At 36.5% G+C, this 24,360-nt stretch overlaps 1 protein-coding gene across 1 annotated transcript; it reads left to right on the forward strand.

Annotated features, from left to right (window-relative positions):
* Positions 1 to 879: 879 nt before the first annotated feature.
* On the forward strand, positions 880 to 24,360 carry SLC30A7 (solute carrier family 30 (zinc transporter), member 7; the record flags this gene model as incomplete). The annotated part of the gene is made up of 9 exons (XM_009581992.1): positions 880 to 1,029; positions 2,494 to 2,581; positions 4,239 to 4,365; positions 5,298 to 5,453; positions 7,025 to 7,075; positions 9,247 to 9,382; positions 19,597 to 19,687; positions 20,675 to 20,824; positions 23,602 to 24,360. Coding segments are annotated over 9 exons (997 nt in total), but the record flags the coding sequence as incomplete, so codon positions are not given.

Below are 24,360 nucleotides of genomic sequence, written 5' to 3' on the forward strand. Positions count from 1 at the left end.
CAAATTCTCATCTGATGATGCCTTAAATCTGAGATAAGACGCTTGAGAGGAAAACTGCTATGCTGAAGTAGACTTTACAGTCTTGGAATGTTTGACATAATGAACTAAAATTAAAAGTGGAAGACTTCAGTCTTTACAGGCCTAAAATATTTTGTCACAGGCATACATTTGTCAAAATTTTATGAAGCTTTATTTTGATTGATTCATTGGGGTTTTTTACTGCAGGCATTAAAGAATTTTTGACCAATTTTCCCTGTGTGTGAAAACTCTTCCAAAGTATCAAGTTTGAAAATGGATTTGAGAAAATTGCTTTTGTAAATGCTTAGTGCCATCACTATGGTGGTATTGGTAGTCTTCAGCAGAACAGTTTTAGTGTTATTGCACTAGTTAACCTATATATACACTGTGTATAACAGATACTCAAAAGCAGTATCTTTAAACCCAATTTTCTTTTTTAACTAGATGTGAAATACTACTTTTACTTACGTGGGGTCAGTATTTAGATGAAACTTGGGTGTATCTACTTTTCTAGCCAAACTTGCTCATATGGTCAAACTATAAATGGAAATATAAGAACAAATACCTGCAACTAGAATTATGTTGGCTGTGGGTATATCTACTCCAGGGGCTTTGGTTTGTGTCAGTGGAAACCACCTCCCACTACCACCAAAATCATATGCTAGGAGGATTTTTTGCCAAGCGCTCTTCCAAAATGCCTTCCCTAAGCTGACAAAAGCAGTTTTGTCATCATATTTGTATTGGTGATCCAGTGTGGGTTTCTCCTCTGTGCTAGCAAAACCATGTCTGAAGCTTAGACACACAGTGTATTCTGCTAGTGGGCAAAAGATTAAATGCTGTTTTTTCATACTCAACATGTAGCATATGGAACGTAAGTTTTCTTCTGTTCTTTTCCAGTCTAGGTTTAATATCAGATTCTTTTCATATGTTTTTTGACTGTACTGCTCTATTGGCTGGATTGGCAGCTTCAGTTATTTCAAAATGGAGGTCAAACGATGCTTTCTCATATGGGTAAGAAACTTAAGTCTATTACCTTAATGTATTTTAGTAAATGTCTAGGTGGTAATTTTTCACTGTATGAACAAAACCTTTTTTTACAGAACATGGAAAAGCTATGTTGAAAGTGTGGGTTTTTAAGGTGAGTTATGTAAACCTTTATCCCCCTAGAAATAGTAAAAATGTGAAGGCATTGCTTTTAGCGTGCAAGTTTATCACTTCTAAGATCTCTGTAACCATACTAGTAGAAACAATTTACACAGCAGAAAGTTGCCCTGCATTGTCATGTGTTTATGGCACCAGTGGAGTAAGAGCAGCAGCATCATGGGTTTGTCCTCACAGCACAGTGAGGTGCGTGACAGGGAATCTCAGATTGCTGGTGCCCCATGCCTTCTTTGGAACAGAAAGTTACAACTGAAAGGAGCTAAGTCTTGGTGATGCTGCACCTGAGATTAAGCCATGCTTCTCAGAACCAGCAGGATTCAACAGCTGTGGCTACCATTAACACAGATCCTCAAGGCTGAGGTATGTCATCCCATACTGCCCTTCATGGATATAGCTGCTGCAGCTGGTTCTGTTTGGAGGGCACTTGGTTCCATTGCATGTTGCAGTTGTGCCCTATAAAACGATACTGGTGATACTATATTATTAATAGGTGATACTGATTAATTACCAGCAAATGAGCTGTAACATGGGTTGCTGCATTCCCCATAGCATTACTGAGCTGAATGTCAGCATTTAGCTTCAGCTGTCTTGCCTAAGCATGGATCATGTAGTTTGAAACTTAAAGCACTGTTTAATTAAGGTAGAAACTCCAGTGTGCCTAGAAATCAGTTTAGAAAGAATTGATTGTACCATGAACTAATTGCAATGAAAGCAGGTTCTGTGTTAATTACTGCTCTGCATTTAAACAGCTGGTGTTCCATTTATTAGAGAACAGCTGCAATTTATTAAGTCTGATGTTTGCTACATTGGAATTACATATTATTCTAACCTGGCTGTTTTTTATTGGAAAAATTTAGTAGCTGAAATAATTAATTTCTACTTAAAACTTTTACCAAAAATCCCCCTACTAGAGGGGGAGCAAATTAATGTATGGCTGTTCGATATTAAACAGAACTTCACATCAGCAGACTTCAATTACATCTCACATACTTATCTTACTTTGTGGCTTTCAAATACATGTTTATACCATAACTTCCAGTAGAGATGATCTTAAATGGGAAGAATTTTGACTTATTGAAAGTTTTCTTTCATCTAGATCAGATAATGGCTGATCTGGATAAGGTAATTTCTGTCAAAATACAACATAGTGAATTTCATATACTTATCTGTAGTTTAGATACTGCATCTTCCATCTAGCAAATCCCTGTGTAATACAAGTGTTTAAGAACTAGAAGATTGTCCAAGTTCCACTTTTAATTTTCAGCATTTAAATGGAGGTGGTAATATCTGCTGTTGCTTTTTTGTTTCTTGCAGGTATGTTCGAGCAGAAGTACTTGCTGGTTTTGTAAATGGTTTATTCCTCATCTTTACAGCATTCTTCATTTTTTCTGAAGGTGTTGAGGTATGTTATGAACTCAATTGCACTATCAATTGTCACATTTCTATTTGTAGAGCATATTTAATGGGGGTAAAATTATTGAAATTTATTATGTTCATAATTGGTTAAAAATCTGTGATTTGAACAGAGAATAGGGCCATCTGAAATTGCTGGTTTGTGACACAGAAACCCAGCTTTTTCAGTCTATCTGTACTAGCTTCTTAAATAGTGTATTTTGATTGTGTGTAAAGATTCTGTGAGATTCAGCCAGTTAAGTATGTCATAGAAAGATCTTTACTTTTCATTGTTAAAGGACAAATGAGGCCAAGAAAGAAAGGCCAAAACTAGTCATTCAGAGGAGAGAAGTTAGTCATAAGAAATGGAAATACATTCTGTGAAGAAGTTGGACTAACTCATTAAAGAAAGAACATTATCTTCCAAATCTTGACATCTGATGTAAATGGCAAGTAGTAATAGCTTTAACATTTACAAGGGCGCTTTTCTTGAATTTTTTTTACAAGATGGCTCAGGTGATATTTTCAAGATGAAAATTTAGACATCAGGGGTGTCTGCACTGAAGTGAGGTAGGATTAAGAGTAAAATTGATAACTGATTCTGATCAGCTTGCATTAATGCTTTTACTTTTTAATGGGAGATACACTATAAATTCGTTTAGACTTCTAGTTCAGAATACATTCTAGTGGGTTTTTTAATAGAGATCTGGGAAGAGCTTTCAGGAACGTATCTTCTACATAGATAAGCTTGTAAATACTTCAAAATCAGTACAAACTGGGCTGAAATTGGCTAAAAGCTTGGGAAAACTTCACTTCAAATCTAGAAACAGCAACAAAACTTAATGGAAAAATTAAAAACTACTGCTGGAAGGGTCAAGGGTAATGTTGAAACATCATTCTTTTCCTCCTGGTCTTCGCTCCCATGCTAAGTATTCCCTTTGCTTGTGATGGTGACTCCTTTTCTCTCTGTCACTTCAAAATTTTACATCTGCTGAAAGTTTCGTTGTCTTGCTATTGCCTGTACCTTTCATCCCTGTGGACAGATGGTGAATGTTTCTCTCCCCTCTCAATAGTAATTTACACTCTTCAACACTTAGCTTCAGATGCAAATTGTGTTAGGCCTATAATGTGTCATTGAAAAAAAACTTCCAAAGTAAGTAGGGTAAAAAAGAATTTAAAAAAAATCAATCTAGATTTTAGAAGTTTTGAAAAATGCCACAATTTGTTCTCAGTCTTCATTTCATTCCCTCATCCCCTCACCCTTCTAAGGAGAAAGGAAGAAATGGCATTCTAGGCTCCTGGAAGTTGTTCGGATGACTCGGGCAATCCATGTATTACAAAAAACTTGAATGTTTTCATATGAGCCACATCCCACAGCATAATAAAATCTTATGATAAAAGTTAGTTAGACTATCAGAATATTCTAGTATACATTCACAGCTTTAATAAAAAACCTTCAATTTCAGACGGTAAGAATTAGTCTGTGTGTACCATCCCAAAACCTGAAAGTCCTGAGTAATTTCTAATTATGTCTTTATATATGCCTGTTTGTGTGAGAATGCTCCTGTATCTAAGCAGTTTTTTCAGTGCCTTTTAATAATGTAAAGAGATTGTAAAACTCTACATTTGCTTCTTGGTTTGTTGTTTTTTGTTTTGTTTTTTTTTAGCGAGCACTTGAGCCTCCTGACGTGCATCACGAGAGACTTCTTCCTGTTTCTATACTAGGATTCATTGTAAATCTTATAGGAATATTTGTTTTTCAACATGGAGGTCATGGGCATTCACATGGCTCTGGTAGGATGTCTATAATTTTCAGTACTGTTTTCTTTCTTGGCACCCTGTGTTCCAGGACTTTATAACCCTCCAATGAGAACCTCAGGATTAAATTTTAATGTCTTTTTAGGGGCAATCCTAGCCAAATGTGTGTGTGACTTGTTGCAACGTTGACTTTTCTGTTTTATCACTAGCCCTAGTATGTCACTACCGTACTTCTCATGTTAATATCCATTAACCTAGAAGGCCCGAATCTGCTTTCTGGAACGTGCACTCTTCTGCATCTTGTTGGAAGAGATTTGCAGAGTGTCTTTTGGACAAAATTAAGTTGGAGTTAAACGAGGTCTTGGCTGGAAAATTTACAAACAGGTGCCTGAACCAAATTTTAAGTATGGGATGAGTCAGCTTCAGGTGCTTCTCAACTTAGTGTCTTTTGAATTTAAATGCAGAATTTATTTGACTAAATATATATGGTAAACACTTCGGTGTTTTTTTTTTTTTTCCTGCAAAGCTAATTGGTATCTCTTTCAGCTTAACAAACTGATATAGACTGGTGGAAGAAAATAGTCTTTGGTCTTTAAGCAGCAATTTAAGCTTGATTTTTTAATGTGTGAACGATAGCCAATTTCTGGTTTCTTAAAACAGCTATTTTTAATGTGCTTTTATCTAATCATGTGTACGCTTTTCAAATTGTACTAAAAGTGTAGCACAACTTTTCTCAGAAGTGGGAATGTATAAAAGCACTTGACTTCTCAAATCACGTACATATTTTATACAGCAGCACAGGATAGATTTAGATGACAAACAGCTTGTGTTAATTTTCTTAACTTATTTAAAGCCATACCTTAAGATGACCTGAAAGATGAATAGGTTTCAAGTAGCTTAGAAACAAATGTAAGCATACTTTTATTCAACACTTAAATTTCTACTCTGATGGTGATACTGGTTTATAGGACATGAACACAGCCATTCTCTATTTAATGGTGGTCTCAGCCACGGACACAGTCACGGAGGTCATGGTCACAGCCATGAACATAAACATGCCCATGGACACACTCATGATCATGGCCATAGCCACGGACACTCTCACGGTCAGGATTATTGTCATGGTGAGTACTTAGTTAATGTCATAGACCATCTTGTCTCAATTTAAATTTGCTATTAATGATTTACTGAAAAAAAAGAGAGGGTGCTGGCAGCTTGTTGCGAGCATACGTGGAACTAGTTTCACTAAATGTGTGGTATGCTATGCCACCGACATGTTTTGTGGCTCATTTTGGTAAATGCTGTTTCACTTGCAGTAAGTTCAGTGTTAGTTTTTGAAGGTTTTACTTTACCTACATTTTTTGAATGTTCACCATAATGTTATGTATTGGCAAAAGATAAAACAGATGCATGCTATAGCAATATAATGAAATTAGTTATCAAATGCTCTGTTTCAATTTTTCATTAAAATCAATAGACAAAGTTAAGCTGCTTTGCTAGTGTTCTCCATTTGAATAATTTTACAGATCAAGATATTAGGAAAGATGAACAAGCAATTTTACGTTGGGTGCTTAGGGATTGATATGTCGTACTTGGTTTATGATCTTAAATATAAGATTTTTCCCTGTCTTGTGTAATTGTAATCTGTTTTAAAGCTGGTTATGAAAAAGGTACTTGGTATCTTAGCTATGCTTAAATCTTTTCTGTAAGGGCAAACAATCTGTGAAGAGACATCCATGCAAAATATGATCAGTAGCCTTCACTATGGGAGAAGAGATAGTGTGGTTACTACCTGTTTGAAACAATGCAAATGAAAGCCTGATTGTAATGCAGGCTTGTCAATCCTTCCTGCCTAACCCATAAACTAGAATCTGATGTGACTGAAAATGTGCACATTCAGAGTGGGGAATAGTGTGGGAACTTGCAGACAGGAGGTGACAAAGAGCATAAAAATATTTACTTGTCCCTTCCTTGCTATTTTTAGTAGAAAATTGGTGCTTATTTTCCAAGTGTTCTCCTGGAGTTTGGTTGGAAAGCAGAAGCTCCCCGCTCCTGCCTCTTCCTTGCTCTCTCCATGCCCCCCACCCCAGTGGAACCGTGAATGTAGCTGTCTGTTTTGTGCAATTTGATATTCAAGTAAACTTTTGCATAAATTACTATATATCTTCACTAGAAGTCATTTGCTATCCTTTAGCAAGTTTTGCTTAAAACATATTTCTGACGTGTTCCACAGAGGCATTAATCTGCCTGGATGAGAGGATTTTTTGACTTAGTTCCACCTTCTCCAAGACTTATCCTTGTTGTTTTACATTAGGTATAAATGCTTGCTTAAGTGAAAGATTTCTGGTTAGCAAATTTATTTGACCTTACTCTTCTTGCTTGTGTGTATGGCTTATATTCTTGAAGGGGCCTTATTTTGCTAAATACTAGACAGGTCTTTTTTCTCAGTTTGTTTTCATTAAAAAACAAACAAACCAACAAAATCTATTGTGTACAGTGGTATTTTCTTTAAAAACCAAAAAGTGTGTTAAGACTTATAACTTAATTGCTGCGTTAAAAAACAATAGCTAGAGTAAAAGCTAGTCATTATGAGCAGCTTGTCTGTTCAAGAGATTTCAGAAAGGAAGACCATAACAGAATATACCACTAGAGAGAGCCTTTGTGTAGATTAATATGCTAATAATTGTCTTCACAGATGACCATTCTCTTGAAGGGATGGCTGGATCCAGCAAACAGATTTTACAAGGTATGATGAGAATAAGTACAGTGGTTAATTAGTTTTATCATGGTCTGCCTGCCTGTGACTGTTTGTCACACATCTGTTTTAGAGGGTGCCTCTGGGTAAATGCTACATTTTTCTTAGAGGAGCTATTTTATGAAGTCCACTTCCACATGTGAACAAAGCAGTGCCATACCCTGTGCATGGCTAGGCATTGAGACATTCACTGAAGTCTAAATGTAATGCAGTGTCAACACAGTTTAAAAGGGAGATCCCAAAAGCTGGGATTCAGCTTCTGTTACTGATGCTGAAAAATCAAATAATAAAAATCTAGGGAAGAGTGGTTAAAAGCAGAAACCTAAGGAGCCTAATTGTAATGTATGCTCTGGAAAGTGAAAAACAGTATTCTTAAGATAGAATGTATTTGTAGAATGCAGATTGATGTAATTATTAAAGGGTACCTGAGCTTAAAACTTGCATTTCATCAAGCTGTTACAGTTGGTTTAGACAAGATGGTAATTCACTCTAAGTTGCTTGAAGGAGTATTGGAGTCCATGATCTCCTGAGCATTAGTGTAAATAAGTTACTGATAATTTAGATGTCAGTTTTGAGCTTTGATTAAAAGTTAGAGGGAGAAGATTATGTAATGTAAGAGGTAGTGATCATTTGGCATACCCAAATGTACATACTGTTTTCTCTTATTGCATGATTTTCTGGCTTGTTTGTAGTCCTTGAAAAGGAACATTTTCAACCTCTTCCAGAATTTATAGTATGCTGTATTACGTACGTGTATACTCAGTGCTTCAGTAGAAGGTATTTGAAAGTCAGTCTTTTAATGAAAGGCACGTTTTAGTTGAAGCATATTAAAAAGACTTAATTTTACATAATTTTATTATAGTTTTTTCAATACTGTGGTGGGTTGGCTCTGGCCAGCAACTAAGCACCTAGCAGCTGCTTGCTCACTCCTGCAGTGGCACAAGGAAGAGAATTAGAAGAGTAAAAACGAGAACTACTCTTGGATTGAGATAAAGACAGTTTAGTAAGTGAAGGGAAAAAAAAAACCAAAGAAAAAAAAAGCCAACCCCAAGTGATGCAAAGACAATCAATCGCTCACCACCTCCCACCAGCAGATCAATGCCCAGGAAGTCTCTGAGCAACAGCTATTTTGGAAAGACAACACCCCAGTTTTATTGTTGAGTGTGAATTTATATGGTATGGAATATCCCCCTGGGCCGTTTGGGTCAGCTGTCCTGGCTGTGTCCCCTGCCAGCATTTTGCCCACCCCCACCTACTTGCTGTGGGGGCAGAGTGAGAAATGGAAGGCCTTGCTGCCGTGCAAGCGCTGTTTGGCAATAGCTAAAACATTGGTGTGTTGTCAACACCGTTATAGTTACAAATCTAAAACACAGCATCATGCAGGCTGCTATGGAGAAAAGTGAACTCCATCCCAGCCAGACCCAGTACCAATGTAGACTTAGAAAAATCACTAAAGAGCTGATTTATAGTTGTGTGTTGTTTTTGTGAGGAGGGATTAACTGAATCTGGAGAACTGTATTCAAAAAGCTGTTTCTGAATGAATGTTCCCGTCGTTGCCAGCAGAGAGCTCCAAAGGCTAAATTTTAGCTAGCTGCAAAGTGCTTGTTTCTTTGTCTTTTAAGGTAGTGTGTTATTCTTCAAAATAAGAGTGAAGTTGTTCATGTCTGCAGTATTGTTTAAGTCTCAAAATCATTTGTCTTGGATTTCTTTGCCAAATAACTTCTACAAGATCTTGTCAGTGAAACATTAGCATCTTTCAAAGCTTTACAGAGCTGTTTCTGTTAACAGTCTTTCCATCTTATACAGTACTTATTGTCTGTAGGCATCAGGGAACATGAGTTTCTTTAGTGTAATATGGGTGGGTATTGAATGAAAAAAAATTTAGCTACATCTGTTAATCACTGCTTAAGTTGATAGCCATGCCATGAAATACCCCTTACTGCTAAGTGCAGAAAATAATGTAAATTCTTCAAATGCTCTATATTCTACAAATATGTTGAAATCCTGTGATCACTTTGTGTTTCACCAAAAATTGACCACAAATTTAAGAAGCAGAAATCATGTCATCTAATTCTTGCAACTCTTCTCCGTAAACTGTCTTTTAAATACTCCATTAGCTTTAAGAATACCAAATTGTAATGTTATCAATTAATCTCTTACAGGTGTATTTCTACACATTGTTGCAGACACGCTTGGAAGTATTGGTGTAATCGTATCTGCTATATTGATGCAGAACTATGGTCTAATGATAGCAGATCCTATTTGTTCAATGTTGATAGCACTACTTATAGGTGTAAGGTAAGCGTTGCTATCACTGATATTTGGTAGTATTTTTGATGCTAGTTACAGCACAAATTACAACTCAGAAGAAAAGGTTTGTCTGTTATGCTAATGACTTACGATGTTTACTTTTCTTCCAAGAGTCATATGTTACCTCTGTTCTGTACAGCTGTTCTGGTGTGCTCTTACATCTTTCTTTTCCTTTTCCGCAGCTACAGCTTTTTCTCTTAAATCTGCATATTTTACCCCTGTTTGCATAATACTACAAGAATGTCTTTCAGGTTCAAACTGTAGAAAGCTTCCTCTCTGTATTTAGTACACGCTTATATAAACCAATGTACTCCAGTAAATGGAGCAGAATGGCTTCAGGGCAGCAGAGTTGAGCCTGCTGGCACAGGATGTGCCCTTGTCCTTGACAAATCAAGGCTGGTAACTTTTTTTTTTCCCTCCCCTGGCGAGAACTGTTTTTTCCTTTGTATTTGTATTCTGAGACGTCCTTATACCTTTTAAGATCTGATGGAAATGCTTCAGGTAGTTCTGGGATTTCCTGGTTGTTGCTTGCCAAGATCACTGTAAAAGTGAAGCTATTTGGATTAGACTGGACAAGCAAACATTTCATTCAGTGATGCTGTTATTGAGCTTTTCTGGCAGCAGTTTCAATGCTGGCATAGGGCAGAGTGCCACAACTCCAGTTACAGCCTAATAACTGAACACCTTTGTCTCTTCAGCAGTGGTGAATGTCATCTGATTAACTGCAGCTACTTATGCTTATACCATATATGGCATGTTTATACCATATGCATGGCAGCATTCACAGAATTATTGATGTGAATCTCCCTATTTATCAGAGTAGGGCAACATGCTTCAGGCACTAAATGCCCACAGAAACCTGTGTGCTATTAAATTACCACTTTAATATAAACATAATATTTTTACTTAAACCTCCTGTAATTTCTAGTGTCTATTTTTTTTTAAATTGTCTGTTTGCTGATGGGATGTGTGTGGGTTTGAGGTGGGGAGGAGGGGGATGTTCAGTATCTAGTACAGGGATTCCTCCTGGCTGCTTCTGTGGGCCTGATAAATAACTTCTGGGGGGGATTTGGCTTTAGATTAAATAATTGTCTGCTGTTCCAGAGGAATATCTGTCAATTTTACTTGTGCAGAGTAGCCCACTCTTGTCTCTTTTACTAGTTAAACAAACTTTGACAAGGTGGAGTGGGATAAAAGTACATGTGTGCCCCAACAAGTGGACCCATGCAAGTGTGTTTAAAAATCAGGATCTGTTCTTTGTGGCTGTAATAAATAAAGCAAGCATAGTTTTGAGTCAGAGATGCAAAAGCCAGTGTGATGAAGTTGTCCAAAAGTTTTAACGCTCTCTGGGGACTTTCCCCTAGTTGGGACTGTAAAGCTTTGCTGCTTTAAAATAGGGTTGTGTAAAAGCCCCAAGATGCTGTCTCATCTCACAAGTGTACTGTAGCTGATTGGTTTAAATCTAAATAGTAGTACATTTTATTGCTGATCTTCCAAAGCTCTTTTGCATGACTCCACATTTTAAGTATATTAAATTGTCCATTTCCATTTTAATTAGCTGCTTAGTCTTCTGGTTCTACATTAAATGTATTAGTTATTAATGGATGAACTAGTGCAGGCAATACTCTCCTTATTGCTGTTAATGTTAACCAACAGCTCCTAGTGAAAGCAAAACCTTGAGCATGGATGATCTTCTATGTCTTTGAGCACTCTGAAGTTTTAAAACAAAGCAGTTGAAATGTCAAAATCTGTATGAAAATGCTTTTGCTCTTGGCTGGCAGCTTGTTATTTGGGAGGGAGACTTCTTTCCTAGGAGAATGTCTTTTTATGTGTGTATATCTTTGAGGTCTTACTGTGCTGTCCTTCTGTCACTTGTTCTCAAATGCCAAATTACTGTATTGGATTAAGACTTGCCTATAGTACAGGTGATTTTCTGTCATCAGGAAGGTATCTTAGGAAACAGTGGTGAATATTGCAGATGGCTACATGAGTGTAAATCTAAAGTCATGGTGGGAGAGTGGTCCAGACTTGAATCTTTTCTGTTAATTTTTAGATAATGAGGATACACTATTCTGGATGTTACAGTCTAGAAACTGCACTGGTTGTATATGAAAATAAAGTATAGATTCAGCAAATTATTTTCATAAAGCTGGAAATTCCCAATAAAATAAAAACTGCTAAATGAATTTTTACTCATCTTGGTTGGTGGCTTTCTCCTCTAAGCGAAGGATCCTCAGACCAGTCTAGATTACAGTATCACTTTGGATGTGTGTTTAGTCTAAGTAGTTAGTAGGCTTTCCAGCTGGAACGAGCTTGCATAGAGATGAATTAGGACAGAACTGTAAATTCGAGGCAGGAGTCTTCTATAGGATAAACAGCATTCTTGTAAACAGTATAATAAGGTACCTTGAAAGAAGTCTTTGGATTCCTAACTTTAAAAGGTAGTTTTCTTAATCAGCTGAACAATCTGGGACACTATCACTATTGGGATTTGGGAAAGATTATATTCTTGCAGTATGATGGGTATTATTGAAAGTACATATTCAGAAACACATTTGAATTATTTTCAACAAAACCAGGTTTATTTTCTGATGCTGAGCTGTAGGTATATCTATTTAAAAGAGGAATTCTTGTGGTAATAGGTGCAGGAGGAGCAAAGATAATGGTGTGACAGTAGTTAGGTATGTGAATGTGAGACTAGTGAGAATCCATTCTGTCTTTTTAACAAATTACATTGGCATGGTTTTTGGCCTGCTGAGACATTGTCATAGGAAGATCTAAGTAATGCATTAATGTGGCACCATTGTATAACCAACTTGCAGCTTTTATATCCTGTAAAGATACTATGATGCAAATAGTACAAAGTAATCTAGAAAAGTAATTAGATTAAAATGGAAGAATAACAGGTGTTGAATTTGGTATCCGTTACTGGATGTGGGATAGTATTTATGAAATCACATGGTATTTTGCTCTTACTTTCTTGAAATAAGCAAATGAGTATAGGGAACTACCAAAATTATTACCAAGAACTTTAAAGTTCTCAACGGTAGCTGCTTCATTTTTTGAGTATGTATTGAAATTTTCTTGAAATTGAAAATCATTATCTCACTGAATTTTGTCTCAAATTTTACAAAAATAAATACTATGCAATTCAATTTCATAATTTTCCTGAAACTGATGATTAAACATAGTTTGATTTAAAAATATATACCAGTAAATCTGCATTAGTATGTTACACTTTGCTTGTCCAAGCAAATATTTAATCAAAATGTGGATATTGTAGTACACTTAGATTTTTAGTGTACTTTAAGGTCATTAAGTAGCTTTTGCAATTTATTTATGCCATTGCAGTAAGCTGTATTTTTTTTGAAAGTCTGATATACTGTGTTCATACGGGTCATTAGATTTTAGATACAAAATGCATATGTTTTAGGAATGTGTATAGAACATTTTGTGTAGTCCAAGTGTATCGGGCAAAGGTGTAAGCTTTGTAGAGTAGAGTTTGTTTTAATTTCCTTAAACTGTACAAGTAAGGTTTTTGATTCATCATGTACAGTTAATGTTTGAGATAAAAAGCTGAATGAGGTGATGGTGATAAGATGCCTATAGAGGTTCATGAGACTCTTTGAGGAGCATTTTAATAGCTTGCTTTTTAGCAAGGGAATTTTCAAGAAAGTGTTACATGAAAACTGAAAGACAAACTAAAATTAAGAAATTACTGTGTAATCAGTGAATTTAGTGTTTCATACTTGGCACATTTTTGGTGAGGGTTTAATGAAATTTAATTTTTGCTTTTTTTTGCTGAATAAAATGTGCATATACCACTTAACCTGGCAGTAATTTGGCTTCAGTCATGTATCCTCCAAGTTACTGCTTAATGGTCAGAGTTTGACTTAGAGCGTGCAGGGCATGGACAGGGCGTAGGTTTGATCCAGGGTTCCTTCTTTTTTTTTTTTTAGTCTGTATTCTTTCTGGGATACTTATGTATCCAAAGAGGGAATAAAGGCAGAACACAAATCCTTATTCTCTTCCGTGGAACTACGTCTAATGAGCGAATAGAATATCAAAGCAGTTGCATGCAAGTGCAGAGGGGAATCATTGCTCTTAATCCAAGATTGCTTGTGTCTAGATGAAATAACTTTGTTCATTTTATGTTGAGTGTTTGCTTGCTTTAGTGTTGGGCAGCTCTCTCTGATTTACTCAAGTCTGCTCCTATTAGTGGGTCTTCTCTGTTCAATTTTCTGAAATGATGGCAACATTTGCCAAAAGAAATCACAAAAATATCTGTATAGGATGACTAAAGAACTTATCGTTGCAATATAAAGCTGTACAGCCTCTAATTTGTAACCTATTTTGTCTTGTGCAGATGCACGAAGGGTTGAGCAACGCCTCTTCAGAGAAGTCAAGCAGTGCTTTTAATTGAAATGGTTGAGCCTTCCTGTAGACAACATCTGTAACTAGTGCAAACTGTCAACTACTGACACGATTGCTCTGTGTTGCTCCTGTGATCCTTCACTAAGGCTGCTGGAAAGTGACATATTCTCTGCCTAACTCCTCGTGAGTTAGCGCAGAACATTCTGGCTGCACAGTGAAAATCCGGTGTGGGATTCTTCTGAGGTTGTTTTTACTGACAAATAAATACACTTCTAAGCTTAGTGGAAGCAGAAATCGGGTAGCTCTTACTAGAGTATGGAACAGGTAAGATCAGTCACTTCCCTTTAGTGGACTATGACTGTCTACATCCCAGTAAAAGCCTGTCTTCAGTAGGATTATATCGAAATATTGTTAATACCTATTACATCTCATGCTTTAAAATTTATGTTTTTGGAGGAAGAAAAATAGCCCACATATTACTATTCTGATATAGAGAGGCAAAGGCATGAAGTCAGCTACTTTCCACTTTGCAAATGTCATTATGCTTTTACTTGCTGTAGAAAGTTGTGTTTTCTCCATTTATGTTGAGGCAACAACCATCTGTTGAGTCTTGACAAGCAGAGGCTTGGTAGTTTGTGGTTTCTCAATTGGAGGGCTATATCCTGTAATCTTTTAAAATCTCTGCATCATAAATCTATGGCCAATTCTGAAGGGTGAAGCTGGTGTTGGTGGGGGGTTGTAGCTCTTGGGTGTTCCTGGATGCTACCACTAATATCTGATGAATCTTTCTTTGATTACTTTCTGTACCATCTCATGCAAGGGTCCATTTGATTATAAAGCATAAATAGGACATGCTTAAAGTAGATGAGTCTGTTTTACTAGCATTTTGTTTGAAGTCTTTTTTTAAGAAAAAGCTTGGCTATTTCATAGTTGTTCAGGTTGACAGTCTTCAAGTATTTTCCAAGGTGTTTTCCTCATAATTTAATGTGCATGAATCAAACAATTTCTCAAGTCTCTAAACTGCTTTTAGTATTTAAAACTAAATGTTCATTTAGTTTTTAGCCTTAGGATTCTAAGCCTTATTCTGAAATGTTGAAGCAATTTTAATATTTCGATCAGCTATGTGAAATTAGTCATCAAGCAAAAGCCACAACTCCAGTATAAAGCAAGAAGTTTGTCCGAAACCACTATTAGAGCCACATGTTTCTAGAAAGGCACCGTAGACTAAATATGATACTAGATTGGATAGAGTATGCAGACTACATATTAAGTGGTCAAAGAAATGAGGCAATTTACTTCAGTCATTTAGTGAAGTTGTTTCCATGGGTTACATCATTTTTTCATAAGGTATAGAGCTGCTTGAACATGATATAATATGAAAGAGCTTTGGGGGAGGACATGCCTGTAATGTTTGGGGTATACGCCTATAATGTTTGGGGCATAACAGTATAAAAAATTACTTTTTTTTAAATGAAGTGCTGCATTAACTAAGATTCAGAAGGAATGTTCTATAGCAAAAGTCCCCCAAACCAGCATGCTTGTCATTAGTGATTTTTTGAGCCATCATTGCTAAATGGCATGCACTACCTTTATTTACAAGGTAATGGTACCTGCCAGCCTTGCTTGAGAATCAAAGTACTGCATTATTAAGAGAACAGGCAATTTAGAATTGGAAAAGTAAGTGTTAAACCTGTGATCCTTGTCTTGAGCAAAGCCTGCAGTCTGATTAAAATTGCCATTGCCTAATGGAAAAAATTTATTAAAGTTCTGTATAGGCTGACAATCTTGGCACTGGAGATGTGGGTGGTGGCTGGAAAAAAGGAGATTTTGAAATCTGGCTGTAGATTTTCAGCTATGGTATTTGAAGAACCATTGCTGATCTTGAGTCTTAGCAATGTTTGTTTACCTTCCACAAAATCTGCCACAAATATCCTCTATTTTCTATAGTGCTGAGAGCACTAAATGAATTTCCTGCTGTGCTCTGACTACAATGGCTGTGTAAAGGGTTCTTTACCCCAGAGTTGTTTTCAGCCTTGCTGTCCAAGATCATGATAACGCCAGAGTCTTGCTAGCTATGCCTACAAAAACAGTGGCATAAACAGGATGGGACTGGAATGGGTATGAGTATTATCTGCATGTGATGCAAGTTGATTAAGAGTCTGATGCTTTCACTCTTCATTGTTAATCAAGCCATGTGTAGTAGAGGCAGGCTGGATTTATCAGATTCATGTCAATAGCTTTTATCTGTTTGAACACCTTTTGCTTCCTCTGTAACAGTGTATGTGAAAGTGTGATGTGCTGCTAACTCATTTTGCATACGTTAGCTGCTTTTGCTATTACACCTTTTGTAGAGGACATGCTTATGTCCCGAGTCTTGCTGTGGGTTAGTGCCTCTTTCAAATTCCATTGTCTTGTAAAAGAGTGTAGTATTTTAGGTTCAAGGCTTGGTAATCGGAGACTATTGGAAAATTGTGTCTGCTTTAGCAGCAAAGCTTACAGACTGCTTATGCATGAAAAAACTCTCCACGTGGTGAGAATTCAGCATTATTTATTTTCCTCAATAATCTTCTTGTAAATTAAAAAAAAAAAGGGGGAAGTACCAGTGCAATAGTTGCTGCACGTGTATTTTGCACTAATGACTAATCCAAAAAAAAGGAAAGCTTGGTCAAATTCTCTAACCACATTTTCAGCCTGCTTGGTATCATCATCTTTCCTAGTGTTTTCTTCAGTCACATGAGATGGGACTAATCTAGTGCCTCCTGGTGATTAAGTAATACTGGTTTTTACTTAGTGTTTGAGAAAAGAGCATACTGTGTGGAGTTTTGGTTTTTAATTAAAACTGTTCTTCAGTAGTATGCATGAAACAATGGAAAACCTGAGACGTCAGAAAACTGGATTCTATAGTTTGTCACGTTAGTTTCACTTACAGTAAAAGACTACCTTGTAAGATAGCGTCTTTTTGGATGCAGAGATGCATGCATGGACTTCTGTGCTCTGACAGCATTTGTGAGGGCATGTCACATCACCACAGCTGTCTTTTGGCCTTTTCAGCTTTGCAGAAATAAATATGTAAAGATAAATTTGTAGCTGAACCCTGTCTAAGTTAGAGGAAGGAGGTGTGACCTGGGATATGCTTCAACTTTCACCCACAGTATCAAGCCACATCCTGATTTACCTCTATTCTTTGGACTTTTAAGATGTTGCTGTTTAAGTTAAACACCATGGCTTTAGCTTTTTTGTGAAGTCTGGGTAAAAGCATAACTTGTGCAGCATTATTGGCAAAAACTTGCACAGGAGGTTTCTCTCTTAATGCTTTAGTGTGGAGCCATTACAAAAACATGAATAGGTGAAATCTTGCCAGCGGGGAGACTATCTTTTAAGCTGTACCACCTATACTAGGAGTGGAGTGTCTTTCCCCATTCACCCTTTTGTATATTAGTTGATTTTGAGCTAATGGTTCCAATACATGCTGCTTAAAACTGCATCCCATTGCCTGGCAAAGAGAGACAGTCTTTGGTGCTTGTACACACCCTGCTGATTGCATAGACTTAACCTTGGAAGATCAGTTTCTTAGGCAACAAGGTTTTCAGAATGAAGCAGATCTTAATTTTAAATGCATCTTCAGCTGAAAAACTCTCTAACGGGGTTTTAACTTCCTCTTTTCAATGTGCGTCCTGTTCCAGAATGAATCAACCAGTTTCACTGACCAAATCATTTTTTGGAATGGGTTAACATGCTCAACCTGTTAGTCTTAAATTTCCGTAGGCTGTCTCTCCAAATCTCCTACTTGCCAGTTCATTTCCATTCCATCAGATAATGTACATCAGTTTTATCAAATAATGTAAATAAGTTGTGCAAATCAGACTTTTTTTGTTAGATTTGTTTCATGGATTTTTTTCACTCTTAGGGGTATGTTCCAATAAAAAGGCAAGCTCCTACATTCTCCATTCCTTTAGTCCTTTCCCTGGGAAAAAATATGCAGCCTGTACATGTGTGGTTTTTTGAAGCCTTTGGATGCATATGTTAGAGGGGCCTTGTTAAATTTATGGGGATGGAGTCAGTGTTCAAAAATCTTGTATTCAGTTTGCATCCTGAACTTGTGTATTGGTCTTTCAAGGTTTTTATTAAGAAGCAAACCTGCATTTTAAGTAGTGAGTTAAACTGAAATCAATTCAGCCATGGAGTATTTTGGCAGCTCCAGTTCCCTTTGATGTAATGCTTGTGACATGGACATTATTTAGTGAGATGGGTCCATTGATAAGAGAACCTTTTTCCCTAAACTTCTGTAATCCACTGTCTGTGGAATGTGACACTCCAATTAAGCTTCCTTTAGACAGATTGACAGTTATTGCATTGCTAAATGTTTAATTGTCTTGGTGACAGGTCCAGTTTAGGCAACTCCTGCCTGCCCCTAATTGCTTCTTCCTATTTCTGAACTGATTCCTTGATAGCAGTGCAACTGCGTGAGGCCACGTGATGGAGTGCATCAGGCAGTGAATTTGGCTGGAATAACCAGTGAGCCTGCAAGAAGACTTAATTTTAGGGTGGCTGTTTTTCCAGGGGTTCATTAGACAAGAGTCATGCACCCTCTAACTCCCTCCCACCCCTGGCTAAGGATTAGCCAAGGAGCGAGCTGAGCAGTTGATCAGCCAGTACTGTTTCTATGTACAAATGGAACCATCTATTTAAAAATGGAAAGGAATAGTTAGGTCATGCTGTTCACTATCTGCAAATATACAGCTGGCCTGTGCATTGCTTCATGAGATTTTAAACAAAGCTTCTGCAGTTTCCTTTAACAGACAGCCCAATTAATCTCTTGCAAATGTTTTCTGGTTGCTTTTTATTCCATCACTCTACGTACTCCAGCTGTGATGCCAGCGCTGAGCGCTGAGCACTGAAATTCAGCTTACAGTTTCTGAAATATATCATCACTTTTGGTCTAGAGTGTTAGGTCCCTTACATGCTCTTGAAATTAGATTATTGTTTAAGTTTCAGTATTGGGCTATAGGTATTTGTCATCTTCTTGAAAATTTTAGAATGCTCTACTGAGTCAGACATGATGCACTACTCCTAAACAAAACATCACCATACTGCATACTTAGTGAGAGTATAAATTTTTAGTGGTAGCTTCAGGGTATGGGCTTACTGGTCTCCTGGTTTTATTTAAAAAAAAACAAAAACGAAAAGAAAAGGTATTAAATGTCATCTTAGTTTGCTGATTAAACAAGACCATTTGGCCAGGAGGGAACTTCTAATTGCTTCCAAATGTTTAATCCTTGAGCTTGGATGAGACCCTACACTTCAAGAATATGCTAAGTTGTCTGTTCTGACAAAATAACTTTGTTATAGCTGGACTGGTCCATACTAATTTTGTTTTATGATCTCCCCATTATTATCTTAGTTCATAAGAAAAATATGCCTTAAGCCAAACACAAAAGCAAAACCCATTTCAGTTGCATATTTTTATGGTTGGTTGTGAATGATTTCCCTTGAAGTAGGTTTTGGTTTTGAGCTATATTTACCAGCTGCTTTTTCATACAACTTTTAAGACACTAAGAGATTTCATCTCAAATCCCATGATTAAGCTATTAATCTTTTGTGATTGTCCACCAGTTGTCTCTGTGGAAAATCTTGCCTTTAGTAAGACATCATAGCAATTTCGTCAATTCTTTTATTTTCTGTACCAGGTGTTCATGGCAACTTTCTCAGCTTCTGGTGAAACAACTGAAGAAAAATTCTTCAAGAGCATTAAGGAATGTTATGGTGCTCTTTGTTCTGCATCTTTTGAAAAATGTAATAGTAGCTAACTTCCTTTTTTTTCTTTCCAGTATTGTTCCACTTCTAAAAGAATCCATTGGAATTTTGATGCAGCGAACTCCTCCTTCCCTGGAAAATGCCCTGCCTCAGTGCTACCAAAGGGTGAGCTCTTAGGCTGTTTTTGCTTCAGATCAAGCTGCTGACTGAATGAGCCCCAACTGTGTATATGAGGATATTTTGTGATGTTTTTCCAAGGTTCCTTAGATTGTACAAATGGAGGTACCAGTTTGATTCTTATCTTTCTGAAGTCCTAAATTTTATGTAGCTTCAACTCAGTTTGTGTTTTAAAATGTGCTATGTTGGTTTAGAAAAATAGATCCTGAAGCTTTTCCTCTCAAAATACTTTGTGCTGATACAAAGTGCTTAATGTTTTTCTGTTTTGTTCAGTTTTTGTCTCCCTCAAAATCTAGTTCTTAGTAAAGTGAGGTGGAGTAGCATTGGAAATGTATTTATAAGAGTACATGGATTACTCTGTATTTGACCTCTCCTGGTACTCCTGTTTGACTTATCTATTACTGTGTCATGACCTGAACATTTGAAGCGCCTTTGCAAAGTTAATACAAAGCACTTGTAGGAGTGCTATCTTTCCTCAGGAAGTTACAGAATTGTAATCGTCACGTGGAGGGTTTGCTAAAATTGGACAGAGCAAAAAGAAGGGTTTTGAAAGGACAAACCTAAGCCTCAGAAATATTAATATATTTCTGTTAATAGTTAGAATCTCTCATAAATTGTTTTATGGGAAAATTCCTGCCTTTGCAAAAATTGCTGTTTTAATTGAATGCCCTCTCAAATTTAATAACTGACTTCTCTCTTGGACACCACTGTTTTCAGAAATGGTTTCAGTAAAATATATGTAGAATGTAAATGCAGCAAGATACAAAATCATGACACATACATACAATGTGTATGTTTTCACCTTCCTTACAATTACTGAGATAGTAATAAGGAATTTAAGTGAAATACCACAAATTGCGTAGTGAACTAGAAGTAAAAGAATGCATCGGCTTTTGTAATATTTTCTGTAAAAAAACATAGTACAGATAAACATTTTCTGAAATATATTTTTTTTAAATTTGCTTGTATTTTTAGGTGCAACAGTTGCAAGGAGTTTACAGTTTACATGATCCACATTTCTGGACCCTTTGTACTGATGTTTACATAGGGACTTTGAAATTATTAGTAGCTCCTGATGCTGATGGAAGGTGGATTCTAAGCCAGACTCACAATATTTTTACTCAGGTATGTCTCATCAGTGGAAATCACATCTCAAAGTGTAAATTGCCTGTTATGTGATGTGACATTGTAATTCTTACCAAGAAAAATTAAATGTTTCTGGTTTTGGTATCAGTGTTTTGAAAAGCTGCTCTGCTCCAGCTGTATAGAACAATTTCAAAATACTCAACAGTGTAGATAGAATTGCTGTACCTCTCTGCATTAATTTTTGATGCCACTTACTGGAGATAACAGCTATAGTTGTCTGAGGTATATCAAATTAAGATGAAACCCTATATTGATCTATGAGGAACCAAGAAAATAGATCAGGCTTCTCTCAAGATAGGACTTCCGACCACAGGGTGGACCTACTTGTTCTTCACTGTGCTGCTGCTGTATTTGTCATTCATTTCTATCCCTCAGAAAATGTATTTGTCATTTATTTCTATCCCTCTTAAGAACCCATGGTCTTTGTATATTTTGTTGTCTTTTAGTAATATCCATGCTATGGTGATCACTAGTTAAAATGTAACCATCAATTGTAATGTTGATATGAACAGTGTGTTTCCTGTTTATTTCAAAATATTTTTTTATACAGATATTGATAGCACTTGTAGCTGATATGAAATGCTTGCATTCTTGTGAATGACAGAAACTATTAGAAGTTGATAATTTTTGCCTTAAAATTAAAATCTTACAAATTTCAAAAGATTTTTCTGTTGGTTCCTTATACTTTTAACCATTCAAGATTAAATTCAGTTTGGCTGCCTATTCCAGTATAGCTACTGGATATGAATGGTTTACAGGTAGAACCTAGAGTCTATTACGATAAAACAGAAAATTCTTCTCCAGCAAGAGAACTTAGTGAAGAATAAAGCTGGAAACTTTCTCTCTTATACCATCCAGAGACAAACATCCTGGTTTTATTCTTGATGCTGGAGGACTATATTTGAAAAAATGATTACATTTTTCCATAATGTCCTTTCTCTGCTTTTGAGTAATGGAGAGTTCTGTAGCTGATAAGGAAACAAATATTCCTGTTATAACCAATGTTTTAGGTAACAAAATATCATCAGGTAAAGGGTAATATTTTGGAGATATGTAAGTTACCGTCTTCTCTAAGTCAGCTGGACAGTGAAGAAAGGGGGCTTCTGATCAGGTATATTTGATCTGTAAATAAAAAAATGGTTCTGTTAACAGTTTAATTAGTGCTTGCATAAATGTTCTTTTCAAAGCTTTTTACAGTGGGGAAAGTCCTTGTGTGCTTGTTCTTTCCCTTGTTCTAAATGTCCTATTGGTCTACTGCATTTGCAGCTTGTGTATGTGATGGCTTAGTGAATCATTTATGCATCTGATAATCGCCCCTTTTATTAATTGCTTTATAACATTTATGAAAAATTCCAGACTGGATTTTTTGTTTCATTTTTTCATGCATCTTGCATACTCAGCTGCCTGAGTGCATGAATTCTTTTGAACTCCTTACATTTTAAGGAATTTTAAACTAGTCAGTCATGGGGAACCCAATAAAAATAAACACACATACTTGTTTTTATGTTAGAGACTTACGGAAGGAGGATTTGTTGATACAAATATTCTAAAATCAAACTTTATGAATAAAGTTTGGTCCTTTTTTGAGATGTTCCATTACATACAGCTCTAGATTGAGTTAGGTAGAAATCAGTCTGCATGGCTTATTCTGCAGACTATGTAGTTGGAAACTAAGGGATTTTTTGGGAGGGAAGGACTATGCAGAACATTCTATTACATTTAAACTAATTTTACATCTCAAGTCTCCAAAGGATTGCATTTTCCAAGTGAGTCATTAGCTCTTCAGGTGTTTTGTAGCTGTGCAGGTATCAAGAGCCATGTGTCCAGGAAGGAAACTGGCAGAATAAGATCTATCATTTTTCTTATCTGACCCATGGTAATAAGTGGAGGAACAGTTGGAGCAAGTAGAGATTTTTCTCCTCAGTAATATTGGCCCTCATTAATCTTGATATAATTGATAGTTGGTTTTGCCACTCAACTGAGCTAAAAGCAAGTTGATGATAGTTGAAGACAATCTGATCTTTAGCAGTGTTCAGCCTAATGCTTCAAGATCACGTTGCATAACCACTGACCATCACAACATTGTTGTTGGCCTGCCACTGAGATTAAAATGAATGACTAACTGATTTTTTTAATGCTGTTTTATACTGAATGATAATAAAACTAAGCAAGTCCATCTAAGCCTAGTTTAATAGGATTTCTGAGGAGAGAAATGCTTTCGTACAATTCACATACCTTTATCAAAAGTTATTTTAGTGTGTCATGATGTCATGTATATTCATTGTAGCCATTGTTGTTTCTTGCTAAAATGTTAGTGTAGAACTGGTTCAAACAACAAATCCCATGTTATGCTCTTGTGCTTAGCTCCATTTTAAACTCCAGCTCTTCAAGCAGCTTACTTTTCGGGAAATTAAATTTGTATAAAAGAAAATAAGAATTGCTTTTGTGCAGCTTCATGTGTGACAGTTAGGATGAATCAGAAAAGGTAATGTAGCAAAGCTAATGTTAATATATAATTACATACGTGCGCTTGACTATGTGAAGAACTACGTATTCATACAGCGCTCTCAATGTTTGTAGGTTTCCAAATTGCCAGTACCTCAGTGAATGATGTGCTAGATGCGGAAGATGAATTACAGAAAAATAAGATAGGGAGTTTTTTTGCTAGGTAATTTACTGATGTGGACTGGTGTTCAGGACAGTTAAATTGCTTTGGCTTTACAGGATTTTTTTAACGCTCTTTCTCTTTTCCATAGGTAGGAGTAAGACAGCTTTATATACAGATTGATGTTGCAGCCATGTAGTGAATTTCTGAACTTGGGCTGTTGGACCAAAGTTTTCTGTACTGTAACGGTATAACAACATACTTCTCAAGACAGAGCCTGCCTCCACCACTGTTCTGGAATTGACTGAATAGATTTCTGCCCTTGGGCTATGGATGGAGTTCACTTCTAAGGAGTAAATATTGAATGAATGTTACAGACTTTGGGTCTTGTCTTTTTGTGGCCCCTAAACTTGTAAGTCTTTGAGGGTTTTTTACTTACTGAGATTGTGGTACTGGAAACCCTGTCATGTCTTCAGTAAAGCTGCTGAAACCACTGCTCATTCCCATAAAACCAGTGTTATCAACAATTGGAAACTTGTTTTGTAGATAATGTCACAATGGCTGACATGCTTCAATATAATTGTATGTTTGTACAATTGTTTGTACTTTGCAAACTTAATGAACCAAACCATATTGGGTTTTCAAAGTGCCTTTTATATCAGGAGAGGTATTTGCCAGCATAAACATGGAGCATCAAAGGGTTTTATTACTTTTACAAATATCTTGTATGCAGTCTGATTATTTCCTAGTGATGTATGTGGGGGGTTTGTGTACTTGCATAACTGTAGATGTGAGACTTCCCTTATACTTGCATCTTAACCAAACAGAAAAATTCTAAATGTAAAAAAAGGCAAAGCTGTTGTCAAGAGACTTGCTTCCAAAATAAGCTGGATATTTTGTTGCAGATATC

Source organism: Fulmarus glacialis, unplaced genomic scaffold, assembly GCF_000690835.1.
Source record: "Fulmarus glacialis isolate BGI_N327 unplaced genomic scaffold, ASM69083v1 scaffold15957, whole genome shotgun sequence".
Taxonomy (NCBI): Eukaryota; Metazoa; Chordata; class Aves; order Procellariiformes; family Procellariidae; genus Fulmarus; species Fulmarus glacialis.